A 27892-nucleotide genomic window follows, 5' to 3' on the forward strand; every position below is an offset into this window, starting at 1 on the left:
GGGGTCAGGGTAATGCCCCAAGGTATTACTACATACTGCAGTGTGGCACTATTTTATTTCAGAGAACACCAATTCTTCCAAATCCATCATGGCTGATTTCCAGCAGGGAGAGAAGAACTGGATAACCACACCCCTAGGATGTCTAATCTCCATAGTCTCTCCCCCTTGCATTTGCTCATTACTTCCTTAAGCCTAGCATCTGGCTAGGTTCAAAAGAGTAGAGTTGTAAATTACACTGTTGTCTTCCCATTTCATTGAAGTCCATTGTTTGACTCCTCCCCTTGCTCTGGCATTCCTATGTAACAGAACACTGCCCTCCCAGCAGAGCTGGTTACCCACAGGGGCTCTTTAGCACCTCTTCAAAGGATCCTGGCTAATCCATATAACTCTCCATTACTGTCACGCTCGGACTATGGTAATGCAATATACACAGGGCTCCCTGAAAAACGTCTGGTGAAACTTCAGGTAGTCTTAAATGATACAGCAAGGCTGTTCTTTAAATCTCCAAGAAGAACACATGCCACCCCCCTGCTTAAACAGTTGCACTGGCTCCCTATTAGGCAGAGGATCACGTTCAAGGGTCTGTGCATTGCGCACAAAGCGAAATATGGAATGACACCGAAATATATCACAGACCGCCTGAAGCCCTATGCTCCTAGTAGGCACCTTCGGTCATCGGAGGCCCACTTGCTGGCCTGCCTGCGCTTTAATAGAACCACCATGGGAGGACGGGCCTTTTCTGTCGTAATCCCCCAGGCCTGGAATAAACTCCCGGTTAATAGTTAATATACCAATGGAAACTATGTTACTGCCATTTAGGAAAGAACTCAAAACCATCTTGTTTGCGGAGGCTTTCGGCTAAATCCACACAGTGCGCTGACTACTCCTGGGACCAATGGACCTCGGTCCATGCTACTAGCGCCTAGAGACATATGGTGGTTGGCGCTTTACAGGTATAAAATAACTCTGACCAATCAGGACAGACCACTGGAAGGCTGAACCTGGGCTTATAGACAGTCTTATAACTTCTTGTCTGTACGTTTTAGGAGAAATTCAACAATATCATATTGTTGGATGTATTAATACCATTCTGGGAAGTCTTTGAATGCTATTTCTATCATTCTCCTAGCAGGATCTATTAGTTAATAACGTCTTGCCATGTTAACCTATGTGGCAGGGGTTTGCAATGGGAAACATTACTTGGGACATTTTTCCAGCACCAGGGCTTATAAAAACATATTTTATAAGTACTGTGCCCATATCTAAAGGACCCCCTCCCGTGGAGACTTTAGGGGTTCTGAATATGTAGAATTATTTCAGATCCTCCCCCCACAGTGCTCCTAGCATTAAAGTCGAGTTTGTGCAGCACTGTATCACAATGTGGGGAGTGAAATGTGCAATTTCACTTAACCTAGGGCATATAAAACTAATTGTATGTGGGTCCTCCTTATTAATACCTAACCCTCATCCCTGGGACACCTAGGGGAGACCCTGGGGGTACCCAATATGTCCAAACATTGTAGGTTACCCATTTTAAGTGCCCCAAACACCAAAGTCGAGTTTGGGCACATTTTACTTTTTAAAAGCAGTCCTGCAACACAGAGCTACTTTTAAACTGACCTCAGGCTTCAGCAGTGCAGACATGCAAGTACAGAAAGGGCTGCTGGCCTCTAAAATGCAGTGCCCTAATATATACAAGAGGTACTTTAAATCCCCCTGCCCTATTATGTACTAGGGCCTTATAGCGTAGGTCAGGTCAATCACAGGGGTACACCAACCCATAGTGTACCCTAGTGTTTGTAGGGGTTTTCACTGTATTCTAAGTGTCTCTTTCAGCATAGCACTGGCCCTGGGCCTGGTTAGGCAGAGCCCAGGGTCAGTCGGAGTCAGTTACCACCAGTATCAGTCAGCAGAAAGTTGTGGTTGCCCAGGGCACAGGTTGTCTTTGCAACAAATACACTGTGTATGACGGTGCACAGGTTTATCTTCATTTAAACATAAGTAGGTTGTGTTCATCCATTCTTCAATGGCACTAACTGGGGAGAAAACCCCGCTTGGGTCACTTGTAAGCCCTGAAGGAAAAAGGGCAGAAGGACCTATCATTTTAGCCTTCATGATCCTTTTAGATTTTTGCCAATCTTAGCACCTCTAAATGTATTGTCTACTAGTAGCATGATCAAAAGAAATGAATCTCTGAAGTTATGAATATTATATGGGAAAAACAGAATGGCTTTTTTTCATTATGTGCTTTGCAAATTGGCATCAATTAAATGTTCATAGTTAGATACATATATTTTCGTCCATTGACTTTTGTCAACATGGAGGCAGTCCGATGATGGTCTTAGTACCCTTCGATAAACCCTCACTGTTATCATCGGCACCCTGTCCTTCTACAGCCTAATTTATATGAACACTACTGACTAAGCTGTTTAGGTTCTTGAATTGTTTTTTATACTTCACATCAGTCCTATTTATTTATTTCTCCTATTTCCCTACCCATTTATTTTTTTCTGTCATCCAGGTGAACTGGATCTTTTGGCTGGTGAAGTACCTATGTCCAGGTCCCTGGGCACAAGAAGTCCTGATGCCTTTGACATGGCGGCAATGAGTGGATCTTTGTCAGAAGTCTCCAAGCCTACCCGGAAAACACCTGAATCATTTCTAGGGCCTAATGCAGCCCTTGTAGATTTGGACTCCCTAATCTCCAAAACCTCTACCCAGAACGCTAAAACCTCTAACCCTTTCCTCGTGCCAGGTACGTGCCACATCCTCCATTACAAAGGTAAATTGTACCACATAGTCGACATATATAAGGAATACTCAAAAGAAATGTTGGTCTTGACTCTGTAATATATTGTAGTCTTTTCTCTGATACTTAAAAAACTTGTAATATTGTAGTAGTATTAGAAACTCTTCTTCCTAACTGAAGAAATAGCTTATTTGTACCCTCCATAGAGGACCAACAACGTCCCTCTTCACCCTGGACAATGCTACACTGTCCAGTATCTAGTATGATATTAACAGTTAAGTCTGACATATAAAGGCGCTTAATTTCATTTACTCCGTCCACCCTCCCCTACCCATATTGGTTTCTGAACCAGTCAGCTCTGGCATAGATAAAGATGTTGAGGCAGTTATCATTTACCCAAGATTGCCTTGCATAAAACTACTAGAAACAGTAGATTCAAGATTCTATCTTTTTTCAGGATCTTTATATTTGCTCCACTTCTATTTGAAGGCTTTTACCACAAATAAGTTTATTGATTTTGAATATACAACTGCTACATGACTTGGAAGCAATTATTGGATGTTGGGAATGTGTGCTCGGCAGCCACATAAAACAGTAGGCTTTAACTTCTTACAAATACATTTTGTTATGGTACTGCAGGTTGCGTTTTCCCATAATTGAGACGTGAGCAGAAACACATAGCACACAGAATCACCTTTTTGGAAAAGTGTATGAAGGTTTCTGAATTGTGCCAAGAATGGGTGTTCTATAGATAAGGATTCCAAACTGTAGCCTTTTGGATATACTTTCATATAAACAACAAACCAGTTGTGGACAGCAGAGCCTGTTTGCAGAGAACTACTCTCTCCCGTTCACATGAGATATGAAGGTGAATTAAAAGCATTTTTGGAGGACAATTGAGTCATCCTTAAGGTTGTAAACCACAACATGGGGCTTAAAAGATAATTAAATGTTTGCATGTGGTTTTGTCACATTTATATTAAAGATTAGAATGTATGCATCATGCTTAATTCTGAACAGTCTGAAGCTTCTGTATTTGGCAAAATCTAATTTAAAAGATGATTTCAGTGAATTTGTCTGCTATGATGGAATAGAACTACTGAATGCGAAGATAAGTCATCCCTCTGCTAAACATTGGAGTTCCTTATATGGTTTGCCAATCTGTTTCTTACTCTTATTTGCTGAATATTACTATAATTGGGTGGAGGTGCTCATTACACCAACCATGAAAACATCATACATCCGTTTAATACTCTTGTGTCCATATACATCGTAATTTGTTGAATATCATCTTATTTGACAGTAGCTGCAAAAACCTGATAGGAGATGGCTCTGCCCACTCTAGCATCATATAATTATTCTCACATAGCTCCTGTCCTGTACCCTTGTCTCTGCACAAGGCATCGACGTCGAAAAGGCGCTCAGCGTCGAGGAGGAGAGCATCGTCCTCCAGGAGGCGTTCCAAGGCCAGGACTGTGTCCTCTGAGTCCACAAACCTATGGTCGCGGCGGCGCCGTCGCTCGGCTACCAGGGGTACGGCCTCTAGGTCCCCCCCTTCAGGTCAAGCGAAGAAAAGAAAGAGAGGGGAAGAGGCTCCGGGCTCGGGGCGCTCACAAGTTTATTCGCCCTCCAAGCCGAGGTCACCTACACCTCCTCCGTTACCCAAGGACCCTCCTCCACGTAACCCGACGCCTCCTCCGCCACCCGTTCCTCCTCATTATCCTCCGCCTCCTACACCACCACCTCCTCCGAGGTCTGTCTCGTTACCACATCTCCCGACACCGCCTACGGGGCCACCGCAACCTAGGCTCCCGTTGAGGCCTCCACAGCGCCCTCCGCTACGGCCCGTGGACAGTCCGATGCCGCGGACATCGAGATCTCGCTCCAGACGGAGAGATAGATCCAGGAGTCGCCGTCGCTCTTCTACAAGATCCAGACAGCACCACAGGAGGGACCGGTCGAGGTCCTGCTACACGGATTCCTCCAGTGCCAGGGACTATTCACCTACCCTGTCGGACTACCCTCGGACGAGGGTGTCTCCAGTAGACAACAGTCTCCTTTCAGGACGTGTTGCTGCGAGGGACGACTAAGCTGGGCATCACACATTTCTTCGGGTGGATCCCACGCCTGACTCGGTGATTGTGACGGCAGCAAGAAAACAGCACGCCACCACGCCATCATCGACATTGCCTCCTGACCAGGAGAGCCGCTGGATGGATTCGGGAGGCAGGAAGGTTTGCGGGACGGCCTCCACATCGATGAAGGCCGCGAGTGCCTCAGCTCTGTTGGGACGTTATGATCGGACTCTGTGGGAGTCCCTCCAGCAGTTTTCGGAACACCTTCCCTGGGAAAAAAGGGAAGATTTCCAAGTGATCCTTGCTGAAGGTCTGCTGGTTTCCAACCAGGTGATAAGTTCGGCTGCGGATTCTTCCCTCTTGGCAGCCCACGGGTACTGCCATGGGGTCAACCTGAGGCGCCAGGCCTGGCTGCGTCTAACATCCTTGAAGCCTGAGGCGCAGCAGAGAGTTGCTAACCTACCCTTTTCGGGCGAGACCCTCTTTGGGAAACATGCGGACGACGAGATGGCCCGCATGAAGGCGGAGGCGGAAACCCTGACGGCTGTCAGGTTGGAAAAGCCTAAGGAACAGAAAAGGACCTTCCGCCCGTTCCACAGGCGGTACGGGGCGGAGGGCAAGGTCGACAGGCTGGACAGCAACAACAGCAGCAGCAGTTCCAGCGGAAACCATTCCAAAAGTGCCAGAGGGGCCGAGGTGGTCAACAGTCTTCCTCCGTGACCAAAGGCCCGGCTGGGTCTAGGCCCTAAGGTGCTTCTTCCCCCTCATCCGTTACCCGCTCCGGTGGGGGGGAAACATTCAACATTACCTGGCAGAGTGGAGAAACATTACTCAGGACAAGTGGGTGCTGAATATTGTTTGCAATGGATACAGTCTTCGTTTCACCATCCCGCCTCCAGCAATTCCACCGGTCGGCTCGCAGTTCCAACTGCGTGAGCTCCAGGCGGAGGCTGATACACTGTTAAGAAAAAGGGCGATAGAAGACGTCCCTCTGTCTCAAAGGGGAAAGGGTCTTTACTCGCGCTTCTTCCTAGTACGGAAGAAGGATAAGAACGAGTTCAGACCCATTCTGGATTTGCGACAAGCAAAAAAGTGGATTTGCAGGGAAAAGTTTTGCATGCTGTCTTTGCACCAGATTTATCCTCAGCTGCAGAGAGGAGACTGGCTGTGCACGCTAGATCTGCAAGATGCGTACTTCCATGTGCCCATTGCACGGAAACATCGGAAGTTCCTGCGCTTCCTCGTCTGCACCAACAACTATCAGTACACCGTTTGGACTGAAGTCGGCACCCAGGACTTTTTCGAAATGCATGGCTTTGGTAGCAGCGCACCTGAGGAAGAACAAGGTGTTTGTCTACCCATACCTGGACGATTGGTTGATCAAAGCCTCCACTTTCCAGGAAGCGCAATTGCACTTCAACAGGACGGCCGTCCTATTGAACCGTCTGGGGTTGCACATAAATCTGTCCAAGTCTGTCCCGATTCCTGTGCAGTGCCTGCAGTACTTGGGAGCCTCCATCAATACGCTGTCGGCAAGCGTGTCTCCTTCTGAGGAGGGACGCTTATCCATCCTTCCGAAGGCTCAGGCTCTCATAGCTGCTCCATCTACAACAGTGAAGACGGTGTCTTCTCTACTGGGATTGATGGGCTCTTGAATCTTCCTCACTCCGCATGCGCGCCTACACATGAGACCGCTGCAGGAATGTTTGGAGGACCAGTGGGACCAGAGGAAAGGGTGTTGGGACGACCGGATTCAGTTGTCTCTTCAAGCCCAACAGTCCCTGAGATGGTGGTGCTCAGCAGAGAATCTCCTCAGAGGGGTTCCTTTCCACAAGGATATCCCGACTCAGACTATCGTTACGGATGCGTCTCTCCTGGGCTGGGAAGCTCATTCAGACCATCTACAGATCCAGGGAACGTGGTCTCCGACAGAGTCCACGTATCACATCAATTTCAAGGAACTCAGAGCTGTTCACTTGGCACTGAAGGCCTTTCATCTGTCCTTCCAGACCAACTCCTTGCTTGTGCAAACGGACAATACGACCGCGATGTATTACCTCAACAAGCAGGGGGGCTCGAGATCGCGCACACTGTCACAGGAAGCGCAGGCGATCTGGCACTGGCTGCTAGCCAGAGGACTGACGATAACGGCGACCCATCTGCCAAGTGTGCAGAATGTTCAGGCGGACGCACTCAGCAGGTTGCTTCACGAAAACCACGAGTGGGTCATAAACGACTAGGTGCTCGACGAAATCTTCACCATGTGGGGCACTCCAGAAGTGGATCTATTCGCCACCGCTGAAAACAGCAAATGCCGCGACTTCGCCTCGAGGTATTACCAGCCGGGGACTCTGGGGAACGCGTTATGGATCAGCTGGTCGAACAGCTTTCTGTACGCTTTTCCACCCTTTCCGCTGATTCCGGCGGTGCTGATCAAGCTAGCCCGATTTCGGGCGCGGATGATCCTCATTGCGCCGGAATGGCCCAGGCATTGGTGGTTCACGGACCTGCTTCACCGGTCGATCCTACCTCACCTGCGGCTGCCGTGTCGGCCGGACCTTCTCACGAAGTTCGGGGGTCAGATGGTGCAACCTCTCATGGTTGAGTTTGGCGGCATGGCTCCTGAAATAGTGCAATATGGCCACTTGAATCTTCCGGAGGATTGCATGGACATATTGAAGGAGGCTAAGAGGCCATCTACTTGGACCTCTTATGCTTACAAGTGGAAGAGATTCTGCATCTGGTTCATGTCTAAGAACTATGATCCGACGACCTGCAAGGAGGATGTTATCCTTCCATACCTTCTGCATCTAGCTCAGTCTGGCCTTAATTTCCATTCCATTAAGGTTCATCTGGCTGCATTGACTGCTTACAGAAAATGCCCTTCGCAGACATCCTTCTTCTAGATTCCTGTGATTAAGGATTTTTTGGAAGGGTTGAAGAAGGTGTTCCCTCCTGTATGGATTCCTTCGCCTTCATGGGAACTGAATGTGGTGCTGTCCAGGCTGATGAAGAAACCTTTCGAGCCTATTCATAAGGCTTCACTGCAGCACCTGTCTTGGAAGGCGGCGTTCCTCGTGGCCATTACATCGGCCCGCAGGGTAAGTGAAATTCAGGCATTGTGTTGCCAGGAACCTTATACTGTATTTCATGGTGCTAAGGTTGTAATGAGTACTCACCCTAAGTTCCTTCCCAAGGTGATTTCTGATTTTCATGTTAATCAGACTATAACTTTACCAAAATTTTTCCAGAATCCTTCCACCCCAGCGGAACGGTCTCTTCATTCCCTGGATGTCAGAAGGGTGTTGAAATTCTATCTGGATAAGACCAAGGATATTCGTAGATCGGACCAATTGTTTGTCAACTATGGGTTGGTTAGGACTGGTCTGGCTACTTCGAAGCAGTCTATCTCTAGGTGGATTGTGTCATGTATCCAGCTCAGTTATCAGAAAGCGAATAAGACCTTAGGGGGTAAGCCTAAGGCTCATTCTACCAGGGGCAAAGCAGCTACAACAGCTTTGCTTCGAAATGTTCCCATTGCAGAGATCTGCAGGGCGGCCACTGGAAGTCGGTCCACACCTTTGCTAAGCCTTACTGTCTGGATGGACTCTGATGCCAGGGCAGATGCTCAGGTTGGACAGGCTTCGCTACGGAATTTGTTCGCACAATAGTGGTGTTGTCTATTTTTTTTTCTCCACCGCCGGGTTATTTTTGGATGGGCTTGCCATTCTATTCACTAGATTATGACTATACACAGAGATCCCCTACTACAGAAGGAGTAGTTTCTTACCTTTAACTCCAGTTCTGTAGTAGGGGTATCTCTGTTATAGTCATAAGGGCCCGCCCTCCTCCCCGGTGGAGAAAGTGGTACTGTGATGTATGCTACAGGCCTTGCTTTATGCACCTTCAAAAAGACCTGAAAGTAAAAGGAAGGGGCTGTGCATGCTGGGATACCGAGGGTCTCTAGAGAGTTTCTTAAAGGCACGGTATCCCTTTTCCAGACACATAATGGTAGCCTATGGAGGCTTCCTCGGGCTCGCCTTCTGCCCGCAGCTTGCCGCCTCTGCCCCCGCTCCTCACCGGCCCGGTCACCTCCGTGATTCCCGCCGCTGACCCGTAGCTCCGCCTCCCCTGCTCTCCCATTGGCCCTCCCGCCTCCCGGCCGACCCTCCCTCACGGCCCCTACTTAAGGGGTCCCTGCCGGGTCATTCACTGTGACCCCTGTGCCCTCGCAGGCGGTCGCTCCCTCCTCGCTGCTGCTGCTCGCCTGCCTGCCTACCTGCTGCTCTGACGCTCGCTCGCCTGCCTGAGGTCTCAGCTGCTGCCTGGCCGCTCCCTGATCGCCGAGACCTCTGCTCACCTCCCCCACGCCGCTGCCCTCCGCTTCTTCCTCGGGCTCGCCTTCTGCCCGCAGCTTGCCGCCTCTGCCCCCGCTCCTCACCGGCCCGGTCACCTCCGTGATTCCCGCCGCTGACCCGTAGCTCCGCCTCCCCTGCTCTCCCATTGGCCCTCCCGCCTCCCGGCCGACCCTCCCTCACGGCCCCTACTTATGACGTCCCCTCAGCGACCGCGCAGCGGACGCGCGCAGCGGGAGCACCGAATGAGCGCCGAAGGTGCGCCAAAGGCAAGCCCGTCTGCGCCTGTCCGCGCCTGGACCGCGCCCAGTGCCAGGACCCCTGGCCCCCACCGTCGGAAGCCGACCCGACGAATCTACGACGCCACCGAACTCATCGCACTCAACACTGGCAGGACCCCGGGTTGCTACCGAGCCACACCGAGACGCACCCACGGACCCTTCAGCTGCCACTCCTGCAAGTTCACCTGCAACCGGACCCAAGCCACACCAGCACCCACCAAGCCGAACACCAGCAGCACCCACCTGAAGTGCATCCTGCTCAACACCCGCTCTGTCCACAGACACGCCGTCGAGCTCTGGAACCTGCTCGACACCACAGCCCCAGACGTCGCCTTCCTCACGGAAACCTGGATGAACGCCTCCTCAGCGCCCGACATCGCCATCGCCATCCCGGACGGCTACAAGATCATCCGGAGGGACCGCGTCAACCAGACAGGAGGAGGCATCGCCATCATCCACAGGAACACCATCCGCATCACGACCAACACCGACGACACCCTCGCACCCGCCGAACACCTGCACTTCCAGATCCACATCAACCCCAAGACAACCCTCAGAGGCACCCTCATCTACAGACCCCCGGGACCACGCACACAATTCAGCGAAGACATCGCCGACTTCATCAGCCCGCACGCACTCCTCTCCGCTGACTACATCCTCCTCGGGGACCTCAACTTCCACCTGGAGAACAACAACGACCGCAACACCACCACCCTGCTGGACAACCTCGCCAACCTCGGACTCAAGCAACTGGTAACCACCACCACCCACTACGCCGGACACACACTCGACCCCGTCTTCTCATCCAGCAAGGACATCGCCTTCAGCCACGCCACGGGACTCCACTGGACGGACCACAGCTGCGTCCACTTCAGCTTCAAAAGGACCACGCTCCACCATCACCAACAACAGGTCCCCCGCAGAAGCTGGAACAAGATCACAGCCTACCAGCTCGCGTCTTCCCTGAGCAAGAAGCCTCCCACCAGCACAACGAACCCCAGCCAAGCCGCCACCAACCTCACGAAATGGATCAGCGACTGCGCAGACGACCTCGCCCCTCTGAAGACCCCACCGAGCAGACCCGGCAGCAAGAAAGCCCCATGGTTTAACGACGAACTCAAGAGCTCCAAGAAGAACTGCAGAGCACTCGAGAAAACCTGGCGCAGAGACCCAACACCGGACAACATGACTGCCCTCAAGCTCGCCACCCGAAAACACCACCAACTGATCCACGCCACCAAGAAAACCGCATTCAAGGAACGACTGGACAACAACGCGCACAACAGCAAGGAACTCTTCAACATCGTGAAAGAGCTCTCCAACCCCAACGCCGGAAACAACGACATCACCCCGTCGCAAGACCTCTGCAACTCCCTCGCCTCCTACTTCCACAACAAGATCGCGGACATCCACAACAGCTTCAGCACTCAACCGACGCACGCCACGACCGAACCACTGCCCCCCACCACCACCCTCCGCGCCTGGACTCCGATCAGCACCGAAGACACCGTCCGCACGATGAACTCCATCCACTCCGGATCTCCGACAGACCCCTGCCCTCACCACGTCTTCAACAAGGCCGACACTGTCATCGCACCCCACCTGCGGGACATCATCAACACCTCCTTCGACACCGCCACCTTCCCGGAGAGCTGGAAGCACGCCGAACTCAGCGCTCTACTCAAGAAACCATCAGCCGACCCCACCGACCTCAAGAACTACCGCCCCATCTCGCTGCTCCCGTTTCCGGCTAAAGTCATGGAGAAGACTGTCAACAAGCAACTGGCCGCCTTCCTTGAGACGAACGGCTCCCTCGACCTCTCGCAGTCTGGCTTCCGGGCCAACCACAGCACCGAGACCGCCCTGATCGCAGCTACCGATGACATCCGAGCCCTGCTCGACAACGGAGAAACGGCGGCCCTCATCCTCCTGGACCTCTCCGCGGCCTTCGACACAGTCTGCCACCGTACCCTAGTACAGCGCCTCAGCAACGTCGGAATCCAGGAGAAGGCACTGGAGTGGATCATCTCCTTCCTCGCCGGAAGGACACAGAGAGTCCGCCTCCCCCCGTTCAGATCGGAGGCCACCGAAGTCATCTGCGGCGTTCCTCAAGGCTCCTCGCTCAGCCCAACACTCTTCAACGTCTACATGAGCCCCCTCGCAGCCATCGCACGCCAGCACAACCTCAACATCATCACCTACGCCGACGACACCCAGCTGATCCTCTCCCTCACCAACGACCCCACCACCGCCAGAGCCAACCTGCACGAAGGGATGACAGACGTGGCCAAATGGATGACGAACAGCCGCCTGAAACTAAACTCAGACAAGACGGAAGTCCTCATCCTAGGATCCTCACCCTCCGCCTGGGACGACTCCTGGTGGCCCCCCGCCCTGGGCAGCGCACCCAAACCAACAGACCACGCACGCAACCTGGGCTTCATCCTGGACTCCTCCCTCTCCATGACCAGACAAGTCAACGCCGTCTCCTCGTCGTGCTTCAACATCCTGCGCATGCTACGCAAGATCTTCCGATGGATCCCCTCCGAGACCAGGAAGACGGTCACCCAGGCCCTTGTCACCAGCCGTCTGGACTACGGCAACTCCCTCTACGCCGGAACCACCGCCAAACTCCAGAAGAGACTCCAGCGGATCCAGAACACCTCAGCACGACTCATCCTGGACATCCCCCGCCGCAGCCACATCTCCGGACACCTGAGAGACCTGCACTGGCTCCCGGTCAACAAGAGAATCACCTTACGGCTCCTCACACACGCACACAAAGCCCTACACAACCAAGGCCCAGGATACCTCAACAGCCGCCTCAACTTCTACGCTCCCAAACGCCAGCTTCGATCGACCAGCCACGCCCTCGCCGCCGTCCCCCGCATCCCTAGAGCCACCACAGGAGGAAGGTCCTTTTCCTACCTGGCCGCCAAGACTTGGAACTCCCTTCCGACCCGCCTCCGCCTGACCCAGGACCACCTCGCCTTCAGGAAGCAGCTCAAGACCTGGCTGTTCGAGCAGTAGCAGACCCCCCCCCCCCAGCGCCTTGAGACCCTCCGGGTGAGTAGCGCGCTATATAAATGCTTTGATTGATTGATTGTCTGTCCATTCCTTCCTCTCTCATTCCAAGGATTTGGTGAGGGGAGGAAAGTTTCTCTATGAGTGAAACTTGACAAATTGTATTAAATGTGTTATTGGTGTTATATACTTGGCATTTCTAGCTGAAGTACTGGACTGTGTAGCCTTGTACATACAGGCTGCATTATTGTCTTTAATTTTCTCGAGTGTCTATGCAGGACTGCAATGAAGACCGCTTAAGAGATTATTTTTGATTGCTCCGGGGTCCACGCACATTGGCGGGACTATTCACTAGATTGACTATAAAAGAGATACCCCTACTACAGAACTGGAGTTGCAGGTAAGAAACTACTCGTTATTGCAGTCACAGACAACCTCAGGCACTTCCTGGACAATGGACAGACCGCATTATTGGTGCTGCTGGATCTGTCAGCAGCATTTGACATGATATCCCATTCCGTCCTACTAAATAGATCAAGAAATGTTGGAATCCATAGTCTTGCCTTTCAGTGGCTGTCAAGCTTCCTAACCCATCGTACCCAAACCGTCAATCTCGGCACCTTCCGCTTTCCAACATCCGAGCTGACTAAAGGTGTGCCCCAGGGATCCTCCCTCAGTGCCACACTATTTAACGTTTGTGACTCCCCTTGCAGATTTACTTAGGGAACTGGGCTTCATCCCAATTTCATACACTGATAATACCCAGCTCCTAATGGCATGAGACAGAACCTCCACCAATACCCAGTCGACCTTCTCTGAAGGTATGACCGCCATCTCGGACTGGATGAGGAACAACTTCCTTCAGCTAAATGCTAGTAAAACTGAAATTATACTTTTTGGAGATGCGCCTCTACTGTGGTCACCAGAGTGGTGGCCCACCAACCTGTGTCCTGCACTGGTCCCAAAAGCAGTGGTAAGAAATATAGGAGTACATAGAGACCAGAAACTCACAATGAAACACCAAGTTGCACCACCGTGAGTTCCTGCTTCCCACATTAAGTCTTTTGAGGAATGTCTTCCCTTTCCTCCCTATGACAGTCCGAAAAACACTCCTTCAGGCACTAGTAATAAGTCGTCTTGACTATTGTAATGCCCTCCTGATCTCAGCCAACTAATCCTTTCCTAACAGACTCCAGGTGTTCCAAAATACTGTGGCCCGCCTAGTTTCCAATGCTCCTGCCAGGACCGCCTTGTTGCCGCTACTCCTTGGATTACACTGGCTGCCCATACGCAAGCTGATCCGTTTTAAGATCTGCTGCATAGTGCACAAGGCACTACTCTGCAGCTTCCCCAGCTATCTTGCAGATAGACTCATACAATACCAACTTTCCAGAATCTTCTGATCTGGCTCTAAATCGCTCCTCATGGTACCTTGTGTAAATAAATCTCACATAGGTGGGAAAGCCTATCATTTGGCCCCCTCTTACTGAAATCAACTTCCTTTACATCTCCGCTAATACACCAACTATCTGCAATTCCGCAGGTTTCTTAACACCTAACTATATATATATATATATATATATATATATATATATATATATATATATATATATATATATCATCCAAAAGAGTTGCCCCTGCTTTGAGAGCGCGCACAAGGAGGCAGCAGGACTCCGTTTTATGATTCACATCTTCCTTTAATTTCGGCAAACGGCAGGAAACATCTCGTTCTGTTTAAAAGGACCCTACGCGTTTCGGAACACCTTTGTTCCTTGGTCACGGGTAATGCATGTAAACAGGGTAAACTGGGGTGAAGGTAAGAGTCATTACGTCTTATATTTAATTTTCCATATATATATATATATATATCCATATCCATATATATACATATCCATATCCATCCAACCTACTGGCGATAGCCAGTAGGTATATATAGTTAGGATTGTTTTCCATAGGGAAATCGCAACATTCTATTGGGAATAACTTTGGCGCCGGTTGAGGAATCTTCCTGAAATTTTCCTTAACTTTGCCTCGCGGCGCTCCGCTCCTTCCCTGAAAGTTTGGGGGGCATTCGTCAAGCGGGGGCTGAGATAAAAGGGGGGTCCCAAAACGTGTTTTCCCCATGTTAATTTCCATAGGGCGGTTGGACTCACTTTTAGCCCGAACGGCTGAATGGTTTTCCACCAAACGTGGCAAAATTGTAGGGACTGGTACCCCGATGTGCCTTTGCTATGTCTCAAGATATATGCTCCAGTGGTTTTTACGAAAATTAACTTTGAAAAATATATATTGGGCTACATTGGGCTATATATATGTTAGAGCCCAAATGTAGCCCAATGTAGCCCAAAGATGGCCACCAGAGACAAAAAAAAAAATGTAGCCCAAATATCAGCCTGATGTAGCCCAACTATAGCCCAATGACAGAATGCCCCAGAGTGTTCTAAAGAACAACTAGAGCGCTAACAGTCTTACTTATGAAAAAAGTATGGCACACCTGAAGTCATCTTGATTGGAATAAAGTGTTAACACTTAAAACATTTAATTTGCAAAGGAACAAAATGAGGGGGTTCATTTTGCCATAGAAATTATGATTAGTGCTGAAGAAAGAAAAATTAGGGCACATTTTGAGTGACTTCTCAAATCCTCTTATATTTCATTAGAAAAATTCTGATATGCAGTCTCCCAAGATGGCCACCAGAGACAAAAGAGCCCAAATGTAGCCCAAATATCAGCCAGATGTAGCCCAACTATAGCCCAATGACAGAATGTCCAAGAGTGTTCTAAAGAACAACTAGAACGCTAACAGTCTTACTTATGACAAAAGTATGGCACACCTGAAGTCATCTTGATTGGAATAAAGTGGTAACACTTAATACATTTAATTTGAAAAGGAACAAAATGAGGGGTTTCATTTTGCCATAGAAATGTTATATATAAATCACTGAAAAAACCATAGGTTTCAGGCCTTATATAGTTAGGAATTAGCATTTAAAAAACCTTTGAAATTCACTGAAAAAACCATAGGTTTCTAACCCTTGGCCAGCGCTCGCCTCTGAAGGCGTTTGTTCAGGAGATCACCACTTGCCTGCTGTTGTTGGGACTCGCCGTCTCTCCTGAGGGCTGCACCAAGGACGCTGTAACCGGCGCTGCCATCTTTGCTGGGGGCTACACCTGGGAGGCTGTAAACCGGCGCTGCGGAGGACTGGCTAGGGCGCGAGGCTTCAGCGGGGCAGGGACTCCATTGCCCAGGAGTCCCTGCGAGACCGTGGGAGAACTTCCGGTCCGCTCTCCCCGTTGGCCCGCCCACCGCCCACTGAAGGGTTTTTAAACCCTCGGATTTCTTCCCTTCTTGGGACGTTTCTAACCCTTGGCCAGCGCTCGCCTCTGAAGGCGTTTGTTCAGGAGATCACCACTTGCCTGCTGTTGTTGGGACTCGCCGTCTCTCCTGGGGGCTGCACCAAGGACGCTGTAACCGGCGCTGCCATCTTTGCTGGGGGCTACACCTGGGAGGCTGTAAACCGGCGCTGCGGAGGACGGGCTAGGGCGCGAGGCTTCAGCGGGGCTGCAAGCGTTGGCAGGGACTCCATTGCCCAGGAGTCCCTGCGAGACCGTGGGAGAACTTCCGGTCCGCTCTCCCCGTTGGCCCGCCCACCGCCCACTGAAGGGTTTTTAAACCCTCGGATTTCGACATTTCTAACCCTTGGCCAGCGCTCGCCTCTGAAGGCGTTTGTTCAGGAGATCACCACTTGCCTGCTGTTGTTGGGACTCGCCGTCTCTCCTGGGGGCTGCACCAAGGACGCTGTAACCGGCGCTGCCATCTTTGCTGGGGGCTACACCTGGGAGGCTGTAAACCGGCGCTGCGGAGGACGGGCTAGGGCGCGAGGCTTCAGCGGGGCTGCGAGCGTTGGCAGGGACTCCATTGCCCAGGAGTCCCTGCGAGACCGTGGGAGAACTTCCGGTCCGCTCTCCCCGTTGGCCCGCCCACCGCCCATCACGTCAACTACTTCAAGGACCAGTACTCCCGCAGCGCGGGACGCAGCTCGGGGCAAAGACCGGGCTAAGAGCGGGCCGTTTGAGGCCGTTCGAGGTCTAAGAGGTCTGGTCTGGGCCCCTTCCTTTTCGCCCTAGCTCTATTATCCAAACCAGCATTGTCCCATCCCACTGTTCACGCGGGTTGTCTACTTCTTTACATATGTGTACACGAGCCAGCCGCAGCAGGGCTGCTAAGGGGGGGTTGGTACACAATGGGCCCATGGATGATTTTATCACACGCACAAATATTGCCATAGACCAAGAGATTACCAAACTTCAAACTCGAGTTTCCCTTGACTTGGCGGCTGCTAGGAAACTGTCGTTAGATTTTGCTAACTCCAAGAAATCTTCCTTAGGGCACATAGCATCAGCCATTACTCCGAAGCGTCTGAACAATCAACACTGTGTAACAACGCTGGCGGATGTTCATGACACTCCGGTTCTGCCTATCTCTCCACCACCCTTGTGTCCCCTACCCCTGCCCGTAAGCCCGTCCCCATCTGGGGCTAGCCCTCGCCATCAACTTACCCCCATTCCTCATTCTCCAGATATTTCCGATGCGTCAACCTGTTATGGCACATTCAATAGTATCAAAGACAATCTCCACAAAAGGAAGCGTACCCCAAGGTCGGCTTTCTCACGTAAGAAGGCCAAAATTGTTGGGGCACACCTATTTAATGTTGCTAACATCTCTGTGAATGGCGCTATAGGAGGGCAGGTTACCACACTACAGGCTTCTCGGTGCACTGATAACGATGGCACAGCACCCGCAGCCACCAAAGGTAACTCTACCAAGGAGAAAGCAGATCCCTACTTAAAGGACCAGGAGGGGAGGGAAGGGGAATTCATAGGAGTAGTTTGGGAAACCCTAAAAAGACTCCTCTCTCCCCTGGATTTAAGACTCTCGAATTGAGAACCATCTATTAGAGATGGAAAAAAGTATTATAACCTTGGCTACTCTTGGTTTACATGGTCTTGAAAACCAAGGTCTGATAGAGAATAACTTAGCTCCACAGACTTTAAACCCTTCCCCTACAGCCCCGCAGAGCTTAACTTCTCACCCCACTGTGTTAAGCCCCACACAGCCTATCCCTAAACCTCGTACTAAGGGAGTCGTTATTAAAAACCCTGCACCCCTGTCCGGGGCTAATAACCCAAAGGCACCCACCTCACAAACCCACACTCGTAGCAATATGGCTGCTCCTAGGAAGCACAATACTAGCAGTACCTTCCACCGTCCTACTCAGGGCTCACAGAACAATACTACCTTCCGTCCCACCTTGGGCTCACATAACAAGAGTAATTTTCGAGGAGGGTACATCGATCTCCCTCCAGAAGCCAATGACTATGTGGTGGTATTGACGGGTGTGCCGGAGGCAGCGAATGGCCACCAGGAAAATCATTGGTCCTTAAGGAACAAGGTCATGCATTGGCTCAATACGCACAGACCGATTCCTAATGGCCGGACAAGTAGAGTCAAAATGGTGCGTAGAGTTTCCTGGGTGGGTTCCTCACGGAAATCAATACCCGGTGATTGCATAGTCGTGACGTTTGAAGACTCACACACGGCTAATTATATTTGTTCATGGGTTACTGAGGATGAGGGTTTATCCATTGCCCCGAGGCCTCTGCCTTCTTTTACCCTCCTCGAGATGTACACTCCTACGGGGGCAATTGTTCTATGGTTCACCATCAACCCAGAAGGGGGTATCGTACTAAAGAGCACAATCCAACTAGAAGCTGGTTTGGGATAACAACCTCGAACAGGTACAACTGTCTCGAGGATGTGGATTGACTGTCTAAGCCCCCTGATCTGGAATTACCTTCTACGATCCCCGCACCCCAGGTGGAAGTTGGTTTTCTTCCCTTGTGGACTACCGTTGTCGGGACTAGCCCTGCCCCCCTAATTCAACCTAGGGCACAGGCCCTGTCAGTTCAGGGGGCGCTGCATTCTCTTAATACCAATAGTATCAATACAATTGTGTGCGAGACAGTCGCCGTTCCGACGTCTCTGACAAGTCCTCACCAGCGGTCCCTGCCCGCCGGCTCTAACATTGACCCCCCTGTCCTCGCCCCTTCGACCTGCCAGAGTTCCATAGATAATTCCCTGCTGAAGATCTTAAGTTGGATAGTGGCAGGGCTCGCACGAAATATCGATAAGCCAGATTGGAACTCCTTTGTTGACCCTTTTGGGATCTGTCTCCTACAAGAAACTTGGTGCTTGGAGCCCCTCCACAGGGTAGGTTTCACGACCTACTATGTGCCAGCATGCAAACCACAGGGCAGTAAAGGCCGCCCATCGGGTGGCCTTCTCATCTGGGTCAGTATTGCACTGGGATTATCCATAAGGCACATAAACACCCAATCTCCTGACCTCTTGAGACTCACTATACAGTGTCCCGGGGGCAGGAAGTTAGAAGTGCTTAACCTTTATTTAAGGGGGGCCAGGGGGGGGAATTCAATGCTATCCTCAACTGGAGTAGAAGAGGAGCTCAGAGCCTGCAATATTGACTCCCTTGTTGTCCTGGCTGGAGACCTTAACTGCTGTTTTGAACCGTTAGCCAGCGAAGACATCCTGGACATCTGGGAAGATGACGCTAAGAGAGGTATTCCTTTGCTCGCCCTGGATCCGATAAAAAAATTGACCCAGAATGTCATTGATCTCAACTCACTCTGTCTAGAACACGATCTTAGAGCCACTAATGGCCGATCGAAGTCAGATTCTAGGGGAGTGCACACCTATAACAGGGTGGGCCACACCTCTAGAATTGATTATATATTGTTAAACCATAATTTATGGCAGTACTTCCGTGACATGGAAGTCCTGCAAACATCCGATAGCGACCATAATCCCTTGGCCCTAACCCTTACCCTCACGTGGGAAGTTGGGAACCCAACCTCGTCTCGATCCATCTGGAAATCTTCCCACGAAGTTGTTCCATCTAATTGCGGTAGGCAGCTAAATTGGGCTAAAGTTGTTGCGGACGAGGGGAGAATGGCCCAAGCTGAGATCATAATGACAAACGTAAAGCACCATCTAGGCGCTTCAGATTCTACTAACGATGTCCTTACGGCATTTACAGAGACTGTCTCAGCCCTGAGTAATTTGTTTATAGTCCCACAGGGTAGGGCTAGGGCTTTTGGGAGAACGGCAACCAAGGGTAGAGACAAATGGTACTCCTCTGCTTGCCGTGCTGCTAAAAGTGAACTTATCCGGGCGGTCGAAATTAAAGACCCAGCTCAAATCAGCCTCGCTAGGAGAGTTTACAAAAAAATCCAAGCTGTGGCAAGGGAAGAACACGAAACCAATTTTTGGAGAGACCTAATGGACGCTAGCTCCAAAAAGGACACGAAGGGTTTCTGGGATTTGCTCAGAGGTAGAGATAGGCCTGTCGACTCACAACTGACTTGTAACATCACAGGGGAGGTCTGGTTTGCACATTTTTCCAAGCTCTACTCCATTCCATCAGGGGTACCAGGACAGAATAGGGGTCCCAGGCATAGAGTGTGGGCCGTTAACACAGACAATGACCACACCTTTGCAGCCAAGGAAGTTGAAGGAGCAATTAGGTGCCTTGTTGCCAACAAGGCTGCAGGTCCAGATGGCGTCCCGGGTGATTTGCTACGGGTTAACACAGAGGTGTGGAGTGCACTCATTGCCCTACTTTTGAATGAGGCCATGTCTGGTGGATGCCTCCCGGACTCTTGGATGGGGGCGGAAGTCGTCCCGAATTTTAAGAAAGGCTGTAGGGACGACCCTGCTAACTATCGTCCCATTAGCCTGCTCGATTCCACCCAGAAGGTAGCAGGCAAAGTAGTCCTAGGAAGGATTTTGCAGTGGGCCGAAGAAAATCAGGTTCTGTCTGACTTCCAGGCCGGTTTTAGATCAGGAACTGGTACTATTGAACAGACATTCCGATTTTTAATGCTCTATTGGAAAGTGGTCGTACTGGGCAAAGGCAGTCTGTACCTTGCATTCATAGACCTACGGACTGCCTTTGACCTAGTCCCACGTGACCTATTGTGGGATGTCTTAGAGGGTTTGGGTATCCCCCCGTATTTGCTGGCTTTGCTTATCAAGTTCCATGAAAGCAACTTTGCACAAATCAGATGGGGCGAACAGGGCCAAAAAATATCTCGCATCTCTGTAGATAGGGGTGTCCGCCAGGGGTGTGTCCTAGCCCCCACTCTGTTCTCACTCTACCTAAACGGAGTGGTGGAGCATCTTCTTAAACAACCATCAGATGCACCCTCCCTGGCGGGCAGGAAGATACCAACTCTCCTATTTGCAGATGATACCCTGCTGATTTCGAAAACTCCGGTAGGCCTGCAAACGTTGCTTTCTAGGTTCCAGGACTTTTGTGACTCTAGGGGTTTAGTTATTAACATAAGCAAAACCAAATTCCTGGTCCTGAATCCCCCTAGGAAGTCAGTCCACCCTCCAACCCTAGACTCAGTCCCACTTGAAAGGGTAAGGGAATTCGACTACCTAGGCATCCGACTCTGTGACTCTGAGTTGGAAGGCTCACCACCAAAAAATCATCCTGACTCATAGGTGGGTTACAGGGGCATTGCTAAAAGAACATCGCGCCTCACCCCTTAAACACATTGGGGTGATACTAGATATTTACAGGGCAAAGGTGGTGAGCGCGGCACTGTATGGGGCAGAACTGTGGGGTATGCAGAAATTTGATACCCTGACCCACCTCGAGAATAAATTTCATAAAGAGCTAATGAGGCTACCTCACAGCACTCCCACGCTCCCTCTTTTACTCGATGCAGGTACACGTCCCATATCCGAGCAAGCAAAGCTACGTCCTCTCTTACTGTGGGCTCGAATATGGAATGTACCTGAACTCTCAAGCTACGCAGAAGCCCTGCGTGAACTCCTCTCAACCCCAGGCTGGCACAAGGTTGGTTGGCTCATGGAAGTAAAGCGGCTCCTTTGTGAACTGGGCCTGGGAGACGCTTGGGCCAACAGAACATCCCACCCAAACAGTTGGTAAAGAAAATATTCTGGTCTTGGGTGGCAAATGAGAGAGCGAGCAATTCCAAACTATGCAGATCTGCCGTTGAGTTCTTGCTAATTAAAGATCTCCCCTTTAGAGAACCTTACCTGGACTTGATCTCCAACCCGATGGATCGATCATTGTATATTAAATTCAGGGTGGGAGTTCTGCCTTTAGGACAATGGACAGCAAGTTGGAAACCACCTTGGCAAACCATACCGTCCTGTCCTTTTTGTGTTAACAGGGTCGAGTCTATTGCCCATCTAATGTTTGAATGCCCAGCGTATGTAGCACCTCGCCGTAGATGGCTGAAACCTCTTTGTATGAGTTTGGGCACTCGGTTACACCTGGAGGCCCTACAGATCTTAAGATCGGACGCCCGTCCTCTGTTTGCATGCTGCCTGGCAAAATTTTTGGGCTGGGTATGGAGGATAAGATCTGTGAGGAAATTGCTCCTCCAGTAAGGTTATTCCCATAGACTCAACTTGCTTTTACCATCTGATGCTTTGTTTCCCCTCCCTTATCATTCTACCAATGACTGTATATCATTGTTCATTGCACAAGTGTTTTAGAGGGTTGAATTGCTAATTGTTTTATATTTTTATCTGTTTTTGTACTGTAATGCTTTTATGAAATGAAAATATTTCGAAATAAAGCTATTCAATCAATCATAGGTTTCAGACCTTATATAGTTAGGAATTAGCATTTAAAAAAACCTTTGAAATTCACTGAAAAAACCATAGGTTTCAGGCCTTATATAGTTAGGAATTAGCTTTTACAAAACCTTTGAAATTCACTCAAAAAACTATAAGTTTTAGTGGTGTTATAGTTAGCTGGACATTTTACTCATACAAAACCATTGAAATTGCTCCTATATAGTTAGTTGTACTAAGTATATATCGCGCACCCGCAATCCACTGCTGATGATGTCACATATTAGATCATTCATGACATGGTCAGTGACATCACTGATGACATCTCAAAGGACCCAATTGCAACTGACTAGAGGGTAACTATATGCACTACGGAGACCAGCAGGCTCTGCGAGGAGCCAACGCCCAGGTGGGCGGGTATCAGGACATGAAATAATAGTGCATCACGGCATTGCGTTGCTGGGACAAGTTTGCCTGTGAAAAAGTGCTTGGGAGCACGAAACGCGTCGGCGATCAGAACTTTGTCATTGCATGGGGTCGCACCTACTACGCAGCAACTTCCTGTAATAAACGTTAAGAATACCAACCTGTGCGTGAGGCTTTTCCAAGGGGGCAACTCTTTGTGTGTGGATAAATATACGGCTGGCTCGGCCGTGAAGAGCCCAGCTGCTTGAAAGCGGTCTCATGGTGTCTTACAGCAGGACTACCGTGGTAAGCACAGGGGGTTGTTTTGGAAGCAGCTATCAGCTACGCAGCAGTTGTGTGACACTTTTGCAAACCCACTGGGGTTTTAATCAGTCTTAATGAGGCTACGCATTTGCAACTCACTAGAGGATAACTATATGCACTACGGAGACCAGCAGGCTCTGCGAGGACCCAACGCCCAGGTGGGCGGGTATCAGGACATGAAATAATAGTGCATCACGGCATTGCGTTGCTGGGACAAGTTTGCCTGTGAAAAAGTGCTTGGGAGCACGAAACGCGTCGGCGATCAGAACTTTGTCATTGCATGGGGTCGCACCTACTACGCAGCAACTTCCTGTAATAAACGTTAAGAATACCAACCTGTGCGTGAGGCTTTTCCAAGGGGGCAACTCTTTGAGTGTGGATATATATATATATATATCTCCAAAATGCCCCTCTGGCAGAAACGGACACTGCACTGGAACAAGTCCTTTTATTGGGTCAAATGCCACCCATATGCAGACAGCGTCTGCAGCTTCGTCGATAACTCCTGACGCGTTTCGAAGCAATGGCGCTTCTTTCTCAAAGGCTCGACGTCATCATGTTTTGCACGGGCACACCTCCTTTAAGGATTCGAGATAGAGTCACGCCCTCTGATGGACAGGGAATTCTGGTTCTCGTAGTGTGTCAGTTTTCACCCTGAATGGGTGCAATTAATTTTGCTGCTTCTGCACATTTAAAGCCCTCCGATGGGCCTCCACATATCGGTGCATTAAAATCCATGGGCACACTCCCCGTGACACCCGTGAGGACTGGGTGTCACGGGGCTTGGTATTCCACCCGGCTTCTTTTGTGAGACACTGCCCATGGATTTTAATGCACCGATATGTGGAGGCCCATCGGAGGGCTTTAAATGTGCAGAAGCAGCAAAATTAATTGCACCCATTCAGGTGCAGTGTCCGTGTGCGTTTCTGCCAGAGGGGCATTTTGGAGATATATATATATATATATATATATATATATATATATATATATATATATATATATATATATATATTACCTACTGGCGGTCGCCAGTAGGTATATATAGTTAGGATTTTTTCTCTATGGGTTTTTTGAAAATTCTATGTCTAATAACTTTGGCGTTTGTGGACGGAATTGGCTGAAATTTTCAGGAAAATGGCACATTTTGTTTCTGAGCAGCCCTTGAAAATTTGGGGGGGGTTCGTCCAGTGGGGGCCGAGAAAAAAGGGGGGTCCCAAAACGTGTTTTTAACATTGAGTTTTCCATAGGGCGGTTGGCCTCACTTTTAGCCCGAACGGCTGAATGGATTTGCACGAAACTTGGCAAAATTGTAGGGACTGGTAGCCCGATGTGCCTTTTGTAGGTCTCAATATATGTGCTCCAGTGGATTTTGAGAAATTAACGTTTAAAAAAAGATATATATCTGTAACAGCGGACCGGTTAGCGCTCTGGTTCGCGGACTTTTCGCGCAACGGAGCTTTGTGAAGCGAAGCTGATTGGTTCTCCGGCGTCTGTCAACATTCCAAACAGTCCGTAGCGGCCGCCATCTTGTCTCTCGGTAGGATCGAGAGACAAGAGGAGGTCAAAACAAAGGGGGAAATAACTATAAGGGGGCATAGTAGATCCTCGCTGACCCCCTAGGTTTGATGTGGAGGTTTTAAAAGGGCCCCGCGGGGCAAAAAAAAATAATAAAAATAATAATTGAACGGCTGAATGGATTTGCACGAAACTTGGCAAAATATTAGGGACTGGTAGCCCGATGTGCCTTTGCTAGGTCTCAATATATGTGCTCCAGTGGATTTTGAGAAATTAACGTTCAAAAAAAGATATATATCTGTAACAGCGCTCCGCTTCGCGTAACGGAGGTTTGCGAAGCTGATTGGTCATTCTGTCACTGGGCTATAGTTGGGCTACATCTGGCTGATATTTGGGCTACATTTGTTTTTTTGTGTGTCTGGCGGCCATCTTTGGGCTACATTGGGCTACATTGGGCTTCATTGGGCTACATTCGGCTAATTAGCAAATAGCTCATCGCAAACTAGGAATGGTAAAGAATCGCTATTTATTCCTTAAAGTTCGCTATTTAGGAAATGCAAATAACTTTGATGATACATATGGCGGTTCATCTCTAACAAGATAAGAAGCATAGGGATAGATTTATGATGACTGGCGCATCACCAGGGATGTGTTAGTCATTCTGTGCCGCTGTTCCGTCACCTATGGTGTGCTGCATTTACAATGCGGCGCATCACGGGGCAAAAACAGCACAGATGCGTGATGTATCTGTGCCGTAAAGGTGGCGCATTGCTGGAGTTGTATCGCAAGTGTGATGAAGGTCCAGCAAGGGTCGGGGGTGCCCCTGTCGCAGGGTTTCTGTTCTCACACAGAACTGTGGACAGAGGATTGGAACCTCGGCGAATTAGGGTGTCCCAAAACTCACGTTAGTAATCAAAAACTATTTAGCAAGCTAGGTACAGTGTCACATTGGATATAACAAACTCTCAATGTTTAGACAATCCATAATATGAACTTATAGTACCTCAGGATACGTGGAACTCATGAACAGTCGGTCGTTATATATTTCTTAGAAACCAGAACATGGAGTTAAGAAGAACACATGTGTATTTGAAATGTTTATTTACTAATGCCGTCTTCTCAGGCGTAGTACCTTAGATAATAAAAGTACACATATTATCAGTAGCAAAATTACCAGCATAGTTACTAGTACATAAAAAGTGAATGGTGATAGTATGTTAACATGCTGTAAATGAATAAGAGTTAGCAACACTTATAAGCAGCCGCGGGCCGTGGAGGGAGTTACGGTGAGGCAGGGAGGCGGGGAGGGGGAGAAGCAGGGTGGAGAATACAAGTACACATATTATCAGTAGCAAAATTACCAGCATAGTTACTAGTACATAAAAAGCGAATGGTGACAGTATGTTAACATGCTGTAAATGAATAAGAGTTAGCAACACTTATAAGCAGCCGCGGGCCGTGGAGGGAGTTACGGTGGGGCAGGGAGGCGGGGAGGGGGAGGGGCAAGGTAGAGAGGGCTCCACCCTGCTTCTGCCCCTCCCCGCCTCCCTGCCTCACCGTAACTCCCTCCACGGCCCGCGGCTGCTTATATCTCACCCTCCCTAATACACATATTATATTATTTGCTAAGAAGGTCTCTTTGTGTTGGTTTAGGGCGTGCCCATACTTTAGTGTCTTAGATTTGAAGGAATCACATCAGCATACACCAGCTCTCTCTTCATGTGAACCGCATCAACTGTTGTGTATGTGTGTTCGGCAAAGCAATATAAAACCCGCCTCATGCCCAGAATTGGCAGAAGTTGCACTTATGTTATGAGTATGAAGTCGTGGAGATCAGACCTCATAACAATTCTGTATCGTGTTGTTCTTGAAACTTTAGCACTCGCTGTACAGATATAGTTTAACAAGTAAAGCAGATAGTAGACCAATAACATATTATTCTCATGTAAACCACGATGAACTACTAGGTGGAAAGCTAAAGCAACAACTAAATGTCGTGTGCAGAAGTTGCAAAAAAGGAAAAATGGCGTTTAAACCGGTAATGAGCCCATGCTAACTTAACACGGTGTAAAGATATCCAGGACCTAGATGACACCTCCTCATGATCCGGAAACGAACTGAATAAGATAATAGAAGTGCCATCTCATGAGAGCAGATTGCAAGTTTATATGTGGACGGTCCGCAAGGTAAAGCATTAAAAACTAGGAAAATTCAATGCTAAAGAAAAATAAAACAGCCAAGTACTTTATCGAGTCTTAAGCCAATAGGCAAGGTAAATAATAAAAACTTGACAATTAAGTCAATGAATTGTCAATGAAATGCTAGTACTCAGCATATGAAACATGAAAAAGGTCTATGACATAACTGTGTATGCAAAATAAGCTGCAACAGCCTCCAACAGGAAGTCACCGTCTTCATCCGAAAACAGTTCAGCCATCCAATTTAAAAGCGGAAAAGAACATACGTGCTCTCCCAGCACCGGATCCTCTATCACCATCAGAGGACAGCTCGGTGGGTTTTCAAGAAAGCTGTGTTCCAAGAAAGACTGTGCTGCCGCCAGTAAATTCCAGGGACCAAGTAGTCCATGCATCAATGCCACAGCCATAATCCTTTCGCCAGGACAAATCAACTCGTGAGTAATGATAGGAGTCATCAGCTGATTAAAGTCGACGTCAGGAGAAACCGGTCCGCAGAGACACAAATCAATGGCCCAATCGAAATCACAGGTCAGGCAGTGAAATACAGGCTGGACACAGGTGAAGTAGGAGAACCGAAAAGATAATCCATATGCCGTGCTTAATATCGCCAACGGCATTGTGCCATAATATTCTAGCATGCGATTGCGGAACAGTGTCAGCAGCTGCAGGGTCGGAGGTTGCATAGGAGGGACATCCATATTTAAAAATGTAAAAAAGCACAAGAGCGTCCGCTGGTAATGCAAGTAAAAATGCAATCCACGAACCAGAGTGGAGAAAATGGAATGAAAGGGAGCAGGGATGACTCCAAAGATTTTCTCAAATGAAGTCACGAGACCACTGGTAACAACTTTAAAAAAGTGTGCCAGGGATTTTGTGGAGGATGCGTTAAAGATAGTCGGAAACATGTTGCTGAAATTGAAAGGCAAACCTGTGTACGGGTGTTCGCTATGTGAAGTACGAAAGTTTCACGGGCCGAACTCAAGGCCACCTCTCTCTGAGACAAAAGAGCTCTTATTCTTGTCATGCCGTTGAAACGTGTCCCAAGGTTGGTATTTGTGGCCAGATTGAAAACTCCCTATGTTCATGTGTGGGAGGAAATAGAACATTTCTGCAGCAAATAACCCGTTCACTTACTGTTACGATAAAAGGAATACTTTTAATTAACTCAGAACAATCTTCATTATTGAGCATCAAATAACTACCATTTTCCAACAACTTGAACGTGGGGATGATAGCAGGAACTGGCGTGCCTTGCAACACGCAAGCCATATT

General features: G+C 49.3%; 1 protein-coding gene across 16 annotated transcripts in view; it reads left to right on the plus strand.

Annotated features, from left to right (window-relative positions):
* Positions 1-27892, plus strand: part of EPN1 (epsin 1) — a 533434-nt gene that overhangs the window by 361236 nt on the left and 144306 nt on the right. For all 16 annotated transcript variants that reach the window (XM_078654885.1, XM_078654881.1, XM_078654889.1 and 13 more), the window contains one exon: positions 2522-2755. In XM_078654885.1, the coding sequence (XP_078511011.1) occupies positions 2522-2755 (234 nt within the window). The remainder of the gene's footprint in view (positions 1-2521; positions 2756-27892) is intronic.

The sequence above is a fragment of the Lissotriton helveticus genome, chromosome 7 (genome assembly GCF_964261635.1).
Source record: "Lissotriton helveticus chromosome 7, aLisHel1.1, whole genome shotgun sequence".
Lineage (NCBI taxonomy): Eukaryota > Metazoa > Chordata > Amphibia > Caudata > Salamandridae > Lissotriton > Lissotriton helveticus.